The following is a 14,208-nucleotide window of genomic DNA, read 5'->3' on the forward strand; positions in this document are numbered from 1 at the left end:
TGCTGTTGCCCTTCATGCCCCCTTAAGCGCTCAGGATAATCACAGAGCCGTGGAAAAACTTTAAAGCTTACAGTTGAAGCAATCACGACGAAGCCATGGCACCTGGCGCCCGCCCACGCAACACTGCGCCTCGAGCGCCCGCCTCCTCCGGCAGTCCGTCAGTGGCAGGCGCAAGCTGGCCATACACACGGGTCACCGTGACGGGTCACCCGCAGGCCGACCAAAGTCGCCGCTCAACTGCACCCATCACGAAACTCCGCATTATCACCGGCCGCTGCCTCCCGCCTTGCCGCCCGCACCCTTGCCCTTGCCCTTCCCCCCGGCCGCGCCTTGCCCTGCCGCCGCCTTGCCGACGCCGGCAGCCGCGCCCTTGCCTCCTGCCGCCGCGCCCTTGTCCCCCTGCCTCCCGCCCGCCGCCCCCGCCTCCTGCTTCTTCCCCTGCTGGCCCTGCTTGCCCGCCGCCGCCCCCTGCTGCCCCTGCCCCTGCTTGCCGCCTGCTGCCGCCGCGGCCCCCGGGTCTGTCATGGGGTTGCCCACCACCAGGTCCATCATGGCACGTGCCTCCGCCACGCGGCCCGCCTCCACGCACATGACGCAGCGCAGCGGCCGCAGGTCGCCCTTGGCCACGGGGCGCGAGGTGACGGGGAAGGTGTAGCTCCAGCTGCACACCTGGCGGGTGGGTGGGTGGGGTGGGTGGGTTGACTGGTGGCAGGGGGGCCGAGGTGTGAGGGGGGAGGAGGGACAGGGGTGGGCACTTTTGAGGTAGCCGTGCGCAGCCCCTTCCACCACACCTACAGGCTAGAGCATCCAGCCAGCCTCCTGCTAGTCGCAACCACGTTCCCCCGCGACCTCCAGCCACTCCTCCTGCGCCTCTGCCACTCCCCGTCCCCTCCCCCCCCCCCCGGTGCGCCCACCTGGTGCAGGTACTCGTCCTCCGGCCGCACGTACACAATGACCGGCTGGGCCGGGCCGGCCTGTGGCAGCGACACACAGTGGGGCGGGGCGGGGCGGCACGAGCGGGCGCGGGTATGGGCATGGGGGAAACGGGGAGTGTGCTGTGCTCAGTGTGCTGTGCACGGCATCAAGGAAGCCTCGTGGGGCCAGTCCTAGGCAGCCTGAGGAGTGAGAGGAACTGCCCCGCGGACTGGCACCCTCGTACCCTGCCCAGCCCATCACCTCAACCAGCACGCTGCCTGACGTGACCCGGGCAAGGTGCCGAGACACCCCCACCCCCACTGCAACCCACTCCCGCGCCCACCTTGCCCTTGCCGCCTGCCGCCGCGCCGCCACCGGCTGCGGTCTTGGGCTTCTTTGGCGGCGGCGGGCCCATGGAGCCGCTGGGGCCCGCACCGGCCTGGAGGGGGTCGGTTGGGGTGGGGTGGGGGTATACTCATGACCAGCTAAGGAATTGGTACGCGGTGGGCAACTGGGGTTGGGGCCGGTGTGCATGTCCGGTTGGAGCGGGCAGGAGACACAAGCTGCGGACCGCAGTGACCAGTGAGGCGCCGTGCCGGGACGTCTGCTCCTCCAAAGACCCCTGGGCCTCGGTTACGTTATTGGGGTTGGAGCCCAATGGCCCCCACTACTCCCCACCCGGCCTGGTTTGTCACCCCCAACACACCTCCTCCTCCTCCTCCTCCTCCTCCTCCTCCTCCTGTGGGTCGCAGTACACGCGGGTGAAGTGCAGGTAGCGGGCGAAGGCGAACTCGGCCCGCTCCTGCTCCGGGTAGTCGGCGTCGGTGGCGGCGCCCTCAATCTCCTGACGGGGGGGGGGGGACAGAGAGACAGAGAGAAAGGGGCGGGCAGGCGGGAGTGTGCGGGGCAGATGGGCACGGGTGATGGGGCGTGTGTGCATGTGCTATAGAGCACAAGAGAATCAGGGGTGTGTTTGTTGTGATGCAGCGGTGAGCCGCCGCTGCTGCTGCGCCGCAGCACACGGCTCTGCTGCGCAGCTGCCGGGAGCCCCTCCACTCCCCAACACACCGCACCACACCTGCTGCCCGCCTCTCTCGACCCTGCCCCCGACATACTGACATGGGCCACACCTGGCGGGACTCGGGCACGTAAACCCCCGCCCCCCCTATGCTAGGACTCCCCCTGGTGTGACGCGGTGCCAGCTCAAAACTGCAGCCGGACTAAGACCTCTCATGCCTAGAGGCCCCACCCCCACCCCCACCCCTCACCTCCATGAGGAAGTGCAGCAGCGGCGGCGCCAGCTGCGGCGGGCAGTTGATCAGCCGCTCGCTCACCAGCAGACCCGTGCCGGGGCCGGACCAGGCCTGGGGGCAGGCAGGAGGGGGAGAGGAGGCAGGTGGTGAGGCGCCAGCGAGTAAGGGGGCACCAGGGCGGGAGGGCGGGCAGGGCGGGAGGGCGGGTCGCCGCCGCTGCATCTTTATTGACACGCAGCATGCAGCCCCGCTACTGCGCCTCGCCACACCACGCCATGCCCTCCATACCATCCCTGCTCTCTCCCCGTACTCTCTCCCTGCTCTCCCTCTGTCCCCTCCTCCCTCCCCTCCTCTCCCCCCTTTAGATTGGGCTGGTATCTACCCCCCCCTCACACACACCTTTTCCAGCTTGTCCTTGAGGTCGGGCTGCGGGCAGCTGCCGGCCAGGTAGGCCTTGAGCTCGGCCAGCCAGGTGTCGCCCACGTGGCGGCCGGAGCGCGTGTTGAAAGCCGTCAGCACCGCGAAGGGGTCGTCCTCCTCCGTGCTCTTCACCACCGTGCCCACCGCCGTCTGCCGGATCACGGCATCACACAGCCCGGACAGGTCGTACTGCTGGCCGTCCAGGTAAGTGCCCAGCAGCGCGCGCAGGCCGTGGTAGTCGCGCTCCTGCGGGTCGAAGAACTCAAAGGCGCAGTCAATCTCCTTGTACGCCTCGCCGTCCTCGTCGTCCTCCGACTCTGCCTCGTCAGACGAGGCGGACGGGAACGAGTCCTCGCTGTCGCCGCTGGACTGCTCGTCCTCGTCCGAACCATCTTCGTCGTCGTCAGAGTCGCCTGACTCGCCCTCGTCGCCCTCATCGCTGCCGCCCTCCCCCTCGTAGTCATCGTCGTCATCGCTATCGTCCTCATCGCCTCCGCCAGCAATTTGCTTCTTGGCTTCGTCCTCCGTCTGCTCCGCTCCCTTCTTCTTAAGAGCCGCGTCGGCCTTACGCTTTGGCATGGCTACTAGTGACTACTCACGATTGTGTCAATGTACAACGTTGCAGAGTGGCCGCGAGCGAAAGAATTGCAGTTTCGGTGGCGGCTGATTTGACCAGGAATTGACACGCAGTCAATACAGTTGTTATATGCTGATGTATAAAACACGAAACGCGTGCTCGGTTCAGGGTTCGGGGCAGGCGCGGGTGCACATGCAAGACCCGTTCATGCAAACTTCGGAAAATCCGGAAGACCTTGCATCCAAGATACTGTCCAGCTTTGAGAATTGTTTATGGTATGCTCTGCAGAACTGCAAGCTGATAACACGACGTGCTTACAGCTCAAACCTCACGAATGCTTCTCCTTCTCCTTCTAGTTGTGGCGCATTGAGACATGTTATGCCAGGGTTGATGCCTAGCAAATGGAAGCAGCTTGTGGCACGCACCTACGCGGGCTCGGCCCGTTGCCTCGGGTGCAGGGCGGGGGTCTGAGCGGCCCCTCAGGACTGTTCCTGACGTTCTGGCTGCCGTCCGCCGCCCGCTCCAGATCCAGCCCCAGCCCTGCTGCGGTGCGCACTCCCAATGATTCCTGGGACTGCAGGGCCGGTGGCGTGCCACCCGCGCACCGCCCGGGTGCCTCCGGCCCGGCGTACGGCACTTTCAAGCCGCTGCGCGGCACGGCCGGCGCCGCCCCGGCCACCACGGCCGTGCCGCCGGCCAGCCCCCTGGAGGGCGCCTCGGGCCGCCACCGCGCCAGTATCTGCCGTGGCAGTGATTCTGGCGTTGTGTGGGCTGCCGCGGCGGCACCTCCAACCGCATCTGCACGCGCAGTAGCCGCCGCCGCCGCCAGCAGCCGGGGGGCAACTGGCGGCGGTGGCGGCAGTAGCACCAGCAGCAGCACCAGCAGCCGAGCACGTCATTTGGGGTCGCCGCCGCCCAGCCCTGGCGCTGACAAGGAATCCACAAACACGGCACAGGGTGGAGGCGGTGCTGTCGCACAGGGGGCGCCGCTTCAGCGGGTGGCTGCGGCTGCACCCGCCAGCCGGGCCGCGCTGCTGCGGCCGGGCTGGTCACCGGCGCTGCGAGCCGCCACCGGCCGAGGCAGGGGGCGGGGACGCGGCCCAGGTCGAGGGCGAGGACGAGGCGAGGGCAGCGCTATGGTGGAGGCGCAATGGGGCGCACGAGGGCAACCGCAGGGCAGCCGGGCGGCAGCGGCTGGGCTCCCCCTCCCCCTCGCGCTGCTGCCCACAGACCCCTGGCGATCCCAGCCCCAGCCCCAGCCTCCGGTCCGGCCGTCGCCAGCTGCTGACGGGCCGACACAGGAGGAAGACTGGGACTGGGCGGGCGATGGCGAAGGGGCAGACGAGCAAACGGGTGGCCAGGACTGGGGCGGGGAGGATCATGTGGACGCGGGCGCACACAGCAGTGGTGCTGCCACCAGCAGTAGCAGTGGTGGGGGCACGGCCGAATCACCTTGGGCAGTAGCTGACAGCGGCTGGCTAGCAGAGCGGAGGCCTCTGCGGCCACTGCGGGCACTGCCGCAGCGGCCGCCCACTGCACCCGGTCTGGAGCAGGCAGCGCTTCAGAGGCTGCAGCAGGAGTGGGCGGGGGGCGCAGGTGGTGGCGGCAGCAGCAGGGCCTTGCAGGCAGGCGGGGGCGCAGAGGCGGAGCGGGAGGAGCAGCAGCTGTTGCAGCAAGTGGTGGCCGCCGCCAGTCCGGAGGTGTGGTGGGAGGGCTGGGCGTGTGTTGGCCTTTCGAAGGCGGGGAGCTGGCGTGTGCGGGGCGGGCCTTGGGATGGGGTTGGTGGAGGGCGTGCTGCTACGGCAGGTGACGGGATACGTGCGGATCCAGGGCCGGGTTGGCTCCAGGCAGGTGCCAGCAGCTGGGACTGCTACTGATGGCGTCACCTGCATGTGTGTGTGTGTGGTTTGCCCGCAGGAGGTCGTGGCGTGCCTCTCCCCTGCCCTTCCCCCCCTGCCGGCTGCCTCCGCACCGCCCTCGCGGCTGTGCAGCGCCCGGCTGCTGCTGGCGGCGGCGGAGCGGCTGGCGGCGCTGCAGCAGTCCGGGCAGCAGTCCGGGCAGCAGGCGCAGGTGGCACGGCCCGCCGGGTCGGAGCCGCCGCCGGCCCTGGCAGCGCTGTGTGACGCCATCCTCAGGTCCGCGGCGGCGGGCGGCTTCTCCTGGCCGCAGGTGGAGTGGCAGCAGCAGCAGCAGCAGCGGGAATGGCCGGCACGTGAAGGCGGCAGCAGCCTTGGCCTCAGCGCTCCACATGCCGGTGATGGTGGTGTTGGTGCGGAGGCCTATGGCCGTGTGGCGGCACTGCTGTGGAGGGGCGCCGAGCTGCAGCTGCAGCTGGGGCCGGGGGCCGGCTCCAACGGAGTCACTGCAGCGGGCACCGGTGTGGGGGCGGCGGCACCACCACCCGGAGTGCGGCACACGACAGCAGCAGCAGCTGCAGCTGCAGTAGCAGCAGGCGACTCAGGGTGGCGGCAGCGGCGGCGGTGCGGTGGGCTGCATGCGCCCTGGCGGCGCAGCGGCACTGCGGCGGCGTTCTGGCCGCAGCTGCTGACGTGTGCGGTGCGGCAGGCGGGCGCGTCCCTGCAGCCGGCAGAGGTGGGGAGGGCGCTGACTCGCATCAGATCGTGTCAGAGACGAGTACGGCTGTGTGTCGATGTGCGCGCCATCACTGCCAACCCCGATATCGCCATAGCTGTCGGTGTTGCCTCCACCCCCTAGTGCATCTCGCCCACTACCCCCACCAACCCATTGCAGCTGGCGGACTTGCTCGAGGCCACGGCGGCGGCGGCGTGTCGCGAGCAGGATGAGGAGGATGGAGATGAGCGTGAGGAGGATGTCGGCAGCAGACAGCGGGACGGCAGTGGCGGCGGCGGCGGCGGCCTGAACCCGCGGGACGGCACCTCACCGCTGCCGCTGCCGCTGCCGCCGGGTGCGCTGGTGGCGGTGGAGGAGCGACTGCTGGCGGTTGGGGTGCACGGCATTGGTGGGTAGGCTGGGCGGGTGGGTGTGGGTGTGGGTGGGTGGCAGAGTCAACATCCCTCACCATGCAAAGGGGAGGCAGACCGGGTGGCCGAACGAGTTGGAGTGGGTGCTCCGCCGCCGTAATGTGCACGTGACCTGCAGCCCTACCCGCACTCTCAAGGGTTACTGTACGCACCATTGATTCTTTTGCCACACGTGTCACCTGCGCCCCCCCCCGGCATGCGCAGCCCCCTGTGACGCGGTGCGGCTGCTGGCGGCCCTGGCGGCCCTGCGCCACCCGCCCCGCGCCGCCACCACCCGCCTGCTGACGGCGGCGGCGGGGGCGGGCTTCCGCGGCTGGCGCTGGCGGCCGCCCGCGGAGCTGCAGCAGCGGCTGGTGCTGACAAGGCCGCAGGGGGCGGCAGTGGGGGCGACCGGTTCCGACGAGGCGGCTGTGGAGGCCGCTGCGGCGGAGGCTGGCGAGGCCGCTGCGGAGCCGGTGGCGGAGGCGATGCAGCTGGGAGAGCGGGAGCTGCGGTCGCTGCTGCGGGTAAGGTGTTGGGGCTGTAGGGCTGTAGGGGATGGCATGTGGTGCTGTGTGCTGGGTTTTGTGTATGTGTTCATGAGCGACACCGCGGAACCCAAGCTCGATGGGATGTGTGGTGATGCTCATGCCACGATCTCCACTGATGGTATCAACCCCACCCCACCCCACCCCACCCTGCCCGCCCAGTCGGTGTGTCGACTGGACGGCGCCTATGCGGCGGCGGGGGCGGAGGCCTGGCTGGCGGACTGGGCGGCGGCGTACTGGGCCCACCTGCACCCTCGCCCACTGCACTGGGAGGCGCACACGCAGCACACAGGGGCACGCGCACACACGGAGGCAGAGGCAGAGGCAGAGGCGGGGGAGCCCACGGCTGGTGCCGGCGCTGCGGCCAGCGCCGGTGCCGCCGCGGAAGTGCTTTACCTGCTGGCAACACTTCAGGTCTGCACCATGTGTGTATGGGAATACTGCGTGTGCGTGTGCAGGGTGGGTGGGTGCGTGGGTGGGTGTGGGAGTGTGGGAGTGGCAGCCTAGGCGTGCCGAGCTGGTAGGTGGGAGGGCGGGGAGGGAGGGAAGGAGAGCACACACCGCAGCCCTTCACCAGCTCCACCCCTGTCATCTCCTGCCGCCTGTGTGCCCCGCAGTTCGTGCCGCCCTGGGAGGCCTGGGAGGCGGCGGCGCTGGCGGCAGTGCAGCCCCGACTGATGCCCTGGCTGCGGCTGCTGGCGGCGGCCCGGCCCGGACGGCGGCAGCAGCAGTGGAGGCAGAAGCGGGGACGGCAAGACCGGGCGCCTGCTACCCCTGCTACCCCTGCCACCCCTGCTACTGCTACTGCTACTGCTGTGGAGGCGCAGGTGGCATTGGACTGTTGGCTGTCGCACTCGCCCAGCCCGGTGCCGCCCCAGCCACGGAGCGAGCAGCACACACACCAGCCGCCACCTCCACAGTCGTCGCCGCCGCCGCCGCAGTCACCGCCGCCACTGCCCCAGCCGCTGGACCCCCTGGCGCTGGTGCAGCTGGCCTGGGCAGTGGGCGCTCACGCCGCCGCCTGCCCCGTGCCGCACCCAGCCCTTCCGCCGCCTGCCGCACCTGCGGTGGAGTCAAGCGATGGCGGCGGCAGTGGCGGGGGCGGCGCCTCTCCGGTCCATGCGGCGGGCCTGGCGCCCGGAGACGGCCGCAGCCCCGCCACCGGCGGCCGCCTGACACCGCGGCAGCAGCTGCGGCTGTCCGCCCACCGCCACCGCCTGCGTGTGTTTGGGGCGGCACTGGCGGCGCTAGCGGCCTGGGCGGAGGCGGGGTCAGCGGAGGGCGCTGTGGCGGCAGCGGCGGCGACAGCGGCGGCGGCGTCAGGTACCGGAGGGGCACCGGGTGCCGCCGGCACAGCCGCCAGGCAAGGGGCCCCCGGGATGGCACACAGGCGCAGTGGCAGCAGTGGTGGTGGGCACACGGCTGGCATGCCGCCTGTGTCTTCGGCGGGAGGCCGGGGGCCGGTGGACGCACAGGCGGCGGCGTGGGCGGCGTGTGTGCGGGACGTGGCGTGGGGGGCGGCTGCGGCCGGTCTGGATGCGGGGTGGGTGTGGCCCGCGGCGGCTGGCGCGCGGCTGCAGCTGCAGGCGCACCTGGGGCCTGGAGGCGGCGGTGATGGCGGCAGCGGGGGTGGTGAGGACAGGCGTGGCGCTGGAGGCCTGGTGGAGTGCATGCTGGAGACAGCCGCGGCGAGGGGGTGGTTGCTATGACATAGTGCTGTTGGTCCATCAGGGGCTGCTGTGACTATCGTATAATGTGACACGGTGCCGTAGGGAGACGGCACAGAGGTGGAAGGAATGAGGGGTAGGTACTCAGGAAGGATGGCCGGGTGTTGCTCCGGCGTGGGGGCAGGCGTGGGGGCACGGTGAAAGTACTGGGGTTCAATGAGAGTACGATGGGGGCCCAAAAGAAAGTGGGCCCAGCTTAGCTTAGCTTACAGTCGATTTTTGTAATTTTTTGGTCATTTTTGTTGATAGCAGCATCAGGGCCACTGCAGCTGTGGCCACCGATCGGCACGGTTAGGTGCGTATGAATGACTTCAGCACGTGATGTGGCCGGGGATGCAACATTGTAGTAGTAGTATTGAGGCTGCCGGTGTGGTGTGGCTGTTTTTGGGCTGAGCCCCCCCAGCGAAGCGTTCCAGGGGGGGGGGCGAAGCCCCCCAGGAACACCCCTGTCGTGCGTGCGTGCCGGCGGCGGGGCCAGGCTGAGAGCCTGAACGGCGCTAGCAGGGCGTGGGGCTGAGGGTGCACGTGTTGATTGGCGGCGAGTGACGTGACTAGTTTGTTAGCTGCGGGTTAGCACGGACTGTGCACCCCACCCAACCGGCCATGTCCGGATTTGCGGGGATGCCAAAGGCCCCCAACATAGAGGCGTGTGCTTAGTAGGCGCCCGCGTCAAGGTGGCTGGGTTGATAACGACCCGGGATCAGCCCTTTTCCTGCCTCCCTAAGGCAGCCACCTCCTTGTTGTTGATAGAGCGTACTGCACAATGCGTCCACAGTCTGAGCAAGACGACGACGGCGGTGATCCCCACAATGCCGACGGTTTTTCAGCGTCGCGCTTGACAGCGCATGCCGGGACCGTCGAGGACTTGTTCCTGGAGTATCCCCACCTCTTTGACATGTTTAACAAGAAAACGGTGCTGCTCCTGAGGACGACATCAAAGACATTCTGCGTCGTGCATTCAGCAGCAGCAGCAGCAGCAGAGGCCACCGCGGCAGCACCTGCGGCAGGACCGCCACTCGCGGCAGCTGCAGCAGCAGCAGGAGGAGGAGGCCGGGAAAGAGGCGGTGGCAATGGAAGTGGGTGACTACGGCGCAGCAGCGGCCGCTGACGCCGCGGCACAGGAGGAGGAGGAGGCAGCTCGCCGCCGCCGGGCTCGTGCCGCCGCCGCCACCGCCGGCTGCTGCCTGCCGTATCCCTACCGCGTGTGTGACCCCTGGCTGCCCGAGGCGCTGCGGCGGGCGTGTGAGCTGCTGCCGCGGCTGCTGCCCCGGCCAGGGCGCCAGATGAGGTGGGTGAGCGGGAGTTAAAAGCGCCCGGGGGGGTGGCAAGCCACTGCCTGAGCGTGAATGTGAATGTGTGTGTTTGAGAATCTGGTATTGTTTGTGCTGTGTGTGTGTGCGTGTGTGTTTGTGTGTGTGTGTGTGTGTGTGTGTGTGTGTTTGTGTGTGTATAAGCAGCAGCTACATGGGTATGGCATGCGCGCAAGCACCTGGTGGCCTCCCTGCCCATACCCCTCCCTCCCCACAGGAACATCGCAGTGATGACCGGCAGCCCCCACGCCCACACCGACACCCACGCACCCGACACAGGGGGCGGGGGCGGGGGCGGCCGTGACGCCGCCGTGGCCGGCGCCCACAGCGGCGGCGGCCCGCATTCGGACTGGCTGGTGGCGCTGTCAGGTCTGCAGCCGCAGGTGGTGGCGGCGGCGGCAGTAGCAGGAGGAGCAACAGACAAAGACAGCGGCGGTGTGTGTGTCAGTAGTGGACCGGAGCGGCTGCTGCTGTGCGGGCTGGTGTTTGAGGGGGTGGAGCAGGCGGCGCTGCTGCGAGCGGCGCTGCCGTCAGTGCGGGTAAGAGTGTATGCGGGCAGCGAGTGCTCGTGCCCTTCCCCCCACCCATAGATTGCTGCTTCCAAACCCTTGCGCATTACGGCGCCTGCCAGTCCGTGTCACCACATTGTCCCCCACACCGCGCCGCCACGCCGTCTCCTTTTACCGCCCCCTTCTCCTCCCCCCCTTCCCCCACACAGGACTACAACTTCCGTGACTGTGACGTGCGGTGTCCTGATGGCGCGGCTCGGCGTGTGCGGTGGCTGCGGGTGGCGGAGGCAGGGGCACGGGGGCAGGGCGGTGCGGGGCCGCCGGTGTTTGAGGCGTGAGTCTTGAAGTTGACAACGCCTTATTACGCATTTTTCTGCATTCTTGTATTCATTCATTCAGTCCATTTGTATACCGTGTAGGGGGACGGACCGGGCGGGGTGGCAAAGTGGCAGGATTGTTCGGATGCACGCTGCACCAGTAGCAGCAGTGGTTTACGGCACCAGGCACCGGAGCTGTATGTGTGTAGTCTGCTGGGCGAGAGGGCGGGGGCATGGCATGTGGGTTGGGAGGGAGGAAAGGCTGGAGGTACCCGGTCTTGGGATGCACTGCTGAATCCTTACAGCGGGAGTCGTCCAAAGTCAGTCTGTGCTTCTGGTGCTGCTCATACTTGAATGGCTCTACCTGCCCACTCGTGTAAATCAGTCCAACCGCGTGATAAGCAGCGACGACGACGCTGACTGAGCACCCACCTCCCACCTCCGTGAAGAGTCCAAACATCTCCCACCTTTGTAAAGAGTCCAAACAGCTTGTCTCCGCCCGCCAGGCCTGGCCCCACACGCCCCCTCTGCTTCCTGCCGCCACCACCACCTCGCTCACTGCCATCCCGGCCAGCAACAGCAGCCGAACAAGCAACAGCCCACCACCCGCACCTCTGCTGCTGCCGCACACACACGCAGACAACAGCGCCCAGCAACCCCTGCCGTCCGCCAAACAGCCGGCGAGCAGTGTCCATGCACGCCCACGCAACGAGCTAGCTACTCCCACGCGCTGCTCCGACAACCCCCCCCCTTGCCTCACACAATGCCGCTGGGGTCCCAGCAGTACTTGTGCCCGTCCTCCATTGCGGCCAGCGCGGCCATCTGCACACAGGTGTATGTGTGTGTGTGAGGGAGGGGGGAGGGAGGGAGGGGGAGGGGGGCAGAGGCGGGGGCACGGTGGGACGTCAAGGAGGGAGGGGAGCCGAAGAAGCATGCGAGACGGCGGCCCCTCGTGCATCAGTCGCCCCACACACTCACGCGCCCTCACACACACACACACACACACACACACACACACACACACTGGCCCGCCCGCCCCCACCTGCTCCCCGCTGAGCCCCCAGTCCGCCCCCAGCAGCTGCGGCTCGGTCCACTCCGCCAGCCGCTCCGGCCGCACCGACTTGGGGATGACGGCACAGCCCTCCTGCGGGAGGCCGGGGGGGGTGGGGGTGGGTGGGTGGGTGGGGGGACAGGGGGGACAGGGGGCAGGGTCAAAGGGCGTGTGTATCAGGCGCAACAACTGCGGTTGTGTGACGCATGGGCGCACACCCACACGCCCCCACCCCCGCCGCCGCCCCCGCCCCCCACCTGCAGCGCCCAGCGCAGCAGCACCTGTGCGGGACTGCGCGCCACCGCCGCCGCCGCCCGCCGCACGGGGGGCGCAGTCAGCAGGTCGCCGCAGCCCAGGGAGGCGTAGGCCACCACCGCGATGCCTGGGCGGGGGCGTGTGCGCGGGGAGTGCGAGGTCGAGGGAGGGGGGTTTCGTGATAAGCGTGGCGTGTGTTTGTGGGTGTGTGTGTGTGTGTGTGTGTGTGTGTGTGTGTGTGTGTGTGTGTGTGTGTGTGTTCAATGAAACACTGTAGGATTGAGTGGACATGGCGAGCAGTGCGCCCTCTCCACCTACCCAACCCCCAAGCCCACCGCCTCCTCCATCCCCGCCGCTCGCCTTCCTGCTTGCACAGCTGGCGCAGCTCCCTGCGCGGCCGCCGCGGGTGCACCTCAAACTGGTTCACCTGCATGTGGTGGGGGGTGGGGGGCGGGGGTCGGGGGGCGGGGGTGGAGTTGACAACCCTCCGCTAGCTCTCCACCCTACCCTCCCGCATGTGTGCGCACGTACACACACACACACACACACACACACACACACACACAGGCCATACACACACATACCCCGCCCCGCCCCGCCCCCACCCCCGGCCCCACCATGGGTTTGACCTCCGCCGCCGGGTCCGCCATCAGCTCCGCCACGTGGCGCTCCTCGTAGTTGGACACGCCCAGGGAGCGCACACGGCCCTGGGGGGGGGCAGGTGGGGTGGCGGGGGGTGGGAGGGGGTGGGACGGGGGCTGCACTAGGCACAAGGTTCGTCAGCACGGAAATCACGCAAGCCCCGTCGCATTGAACTCAGGCCTTTGCCCCCGGTCCCCGCCCCCCGCCGGCCACCCACCCACCTCCCGGTACAGCTGCTGCAGCTCGCTCCAGGTGGCGGCGCGCTGCTGCGCATTGGCGGCGCTGTCGGGCGGCGTGCGCGCCACACCCGGCCAGTGCACCAGAACCAGGTCCTGAGGGGGGGGGGCAGGGCGGGGGCAGGGGGCGATAACGATATGGTGGTCGACACACGCCGTGGAAAAGGGTGCTCGGCCAGTCCCAAGCCCAGCACCTACCCGCCCCTCCTCTCACATAGCCTCACAACCACATGCACCCACCGCCCCCTCCCCTTGATCTCGACTCATGTTTGCCCTTCCTGCAACCCCCGCCCCCCATCCCCGCCCCCGCCCCCAAACCCCAGACCCCAAAACCCCAACCCTCAAACCCCCAAACCCCAACCCTCAAACCCCCAAACCCCCCTCACCCCCGCCTCCCTCACCACGTAGTCGGTCCCCAGGCGCTCCAGTATGCCCTCCACCGCCTGCCGCGCCCGCCCCGCGCCCTGCTCGTACGGCGACACCTTGCTGGTCAGGAACACGGAGCCGCGGGGCAGCCCGCTGGCCGCCAGCGCCTCGCGAATGGGCGCCTCGTTCTGGGTGGAGGAGGGGGGGATGCGGGGCGCGTGCATGTGTGTGGAGGGGAGGGGCGGGGTAGGCACAGGGCAGGGGGTAGTGAGAGAGGCTCGAAAGGCGGCAACCCAGCGGCGGCCCGCACCAGCCATGCCCACCAGGCTGGTTCCGGGTTGGGGTCGCTGTTGATTGTATCGTGGACAGCACCTCTCACACCCGCAACCACGCCCCTACCTCCACCTCCACCTGCACCTCCCAATCTTCCCTCACCTTGTAGATGGAGGCCGTGTCAATGTGCCGTATGCCCGCCTTCAGCGCCGCCAGCACCGCACCCCGCGCCTCGTCCCCGCCCGCCTTGAACGTGCCCAAACCCACAGTCTGGAGCAGGAGGCGGCAGGGGTCAGGAAGGGGTGCAGGAGGGGCAGGGGGCGGCGTGACCGTGTGTCGTTCCAACCGATTTAAACCTGCACCGCATCCTCGTGGCCCCACCACGCCAGAAGCCCCTCCCTGCTGCCTAGCAAGTACGCCCCTATGTAACCCTTTCATCCCCCTCTTCCAACCCCCATCTCCATACATATGGTACGTGCACAACAGCCCCACCGGCAGCTCCACCCCGTTACGCAGGGTGATGGTCCGCGGCAGCGCCAGCGGCCGACCCTGGCTGCTCGCCGTGGCCGCGGCCGCCATAGTCACCAGGCCCCCGCTGTGTCGTCGCCAACGCCGGATTTAGAAGTTTACTCGAAGCGACAGCAAGCTCACAAGGATTGTTGGCAGTGGTGCGAAAGTCAGAAAACCCCAGAGTGCGCGATTGTGTCGTTTTGGACAGTCAGTTTCAGAGTATCCTGAAATTTACATACTCAAGCAAATTGCACCCGTGAATGATGGATGGTCAGCAGCAAAGAACGGTAACGACAGTTGAAGCCATGCAAAATGGAT

At 68.3% G+C, this 14,208-nt stretch overlaps 4 protein-coding genes across 5 annotated transcripts; 2 read left to right on the top strand and 2 right to left on the bottom strand.

Moving 5' to 3' along the window:
* Nucleotides 1–55: 55 nt before the first annotated feature.
* On the bottom strand, nt 56–3,294 carry CHLRE_03g200991v5 (uncharacterized protein). Its single transcript, XM_043061352.1, has 6 exons — nt 2,568–3,294; nt 2,184–2,279; nt 1,622–1,759; nt 1,259–1,354; nt 915–974; nt 56–669 (listed from the first exon to the last, which is right to left on the bottom strand). The coding sequence occupies exons 1-6, from the start codon at nt 3,165–3,167 to the stop codon at nt 265–267; spliced, it is 1,395 nt and encodes a 464-aa protein (XP_042926625.1). The 5' UTR covers nt 3,168–3,294; the 3' UTR covers nt 56–264.
* Nucleotides 3,295–3,414: 120 nt separating this feature from the next.
* On the top strand, nt 3,415–9,206 carry CHLRE_03g201103v5 (uncharacterized protein). Its single transcript, XM_043061356.1, has 7 exons — nt 3,415–4,245; nt 4,396–4,865; nt 5,083–5,757; nt 5,917–6,145; nt 6,372–6,673; nt 6,857–7,108; nt 7,312–9,206. The coding sequence occupies exons 1-7, from the start codon at nt 3,567–3,569 to the stop codon at nt 8,401–8,403; spliced, it is 3,699 nt and encodes a 1,232-aa protein (XP_042926626.1). The 5' UTR covers nt 3,415–3,566; the 3' UTR covers nt 8,404–9,206.
* A 118-nt stretch (nt 9,207–9,324) lies between these two features.
* CHLRE_03g201215v5 (uncharacterized protein) lies at nt 9,325–10,836 on the top strand. Its single transcript, XM_043061360.1, has 3 exons — nt 9,325–9,709; nt 9,949–10,270; nt 10,450–10,836. The coding sequence occupies exons 1-3, from the start codon at nt 9,492–9,494 to the stop codon at nt 10,576–10,578; spliced, it is 669 nt and encodes a 222-aa protein (XP_042926627.1). The 5' UTR covers nt 9,325–9,491; the 3' UTR covers nt 10,579–10,836.
* An 8-nt stretch (nt 10,837–10,844) lies between these two features.
* On the bottom strand, nt 10,845–14,094 carry CHLRE_03g201327v5 (uncharacterized protein). 2 transcript variants are annotated; one of them, XM_043061364.1, is made up of 9 exons: nt 13,873–14,094; nt 13,543–13,650; nt 13,143–13,295; nt 12,727–12,837; nt 12,481–12,570; nt 12,224–12,290; nt 11,890–11,990; nt 11,600–11,701; nt 10,845–11,379 (listed from the first exon to the last, which is right to left on the bottom strand). In XM_043061364.1, the coding sequence occupies exons 1-9, from the start codon at nt 13,957–13,959 to the stop codon at nt 11,314–11,316; spliced, it is 885 nt and encodes a 294-aa protein (XP_042926628.1). In that variant the 5' UTR covers nt 13,960–14,094; the 3' UTR covers nt 10,845–11,313. The 2 variants fall into 2 exon arrangements, with proteins under 2 accessions (XP_042926628.1, XP_042926629.1); XM_043061363.1 differs by having other exon boundaries at nt 11,866–11,990.
* Nucleotides 14,095–14,208: the final 114 nt, after the last annotated feature.

This window comes from Chlamydomonas reinhardtii, chromosome 3 (assembly GCF_000002595.2).
Source record: "Chlamydomonas reinhardtii strain CC-503 cw92 mt+ chromosome 3, whole genome shotgun sequence".
NCBI lineage: Eukaryota > Viridiplantae > Chlorophyta > Chlorophyceae > Chlamydomonadales > Chlamydomonadaceae > Chlamydomonas > Chlamydomonas reinhardtii.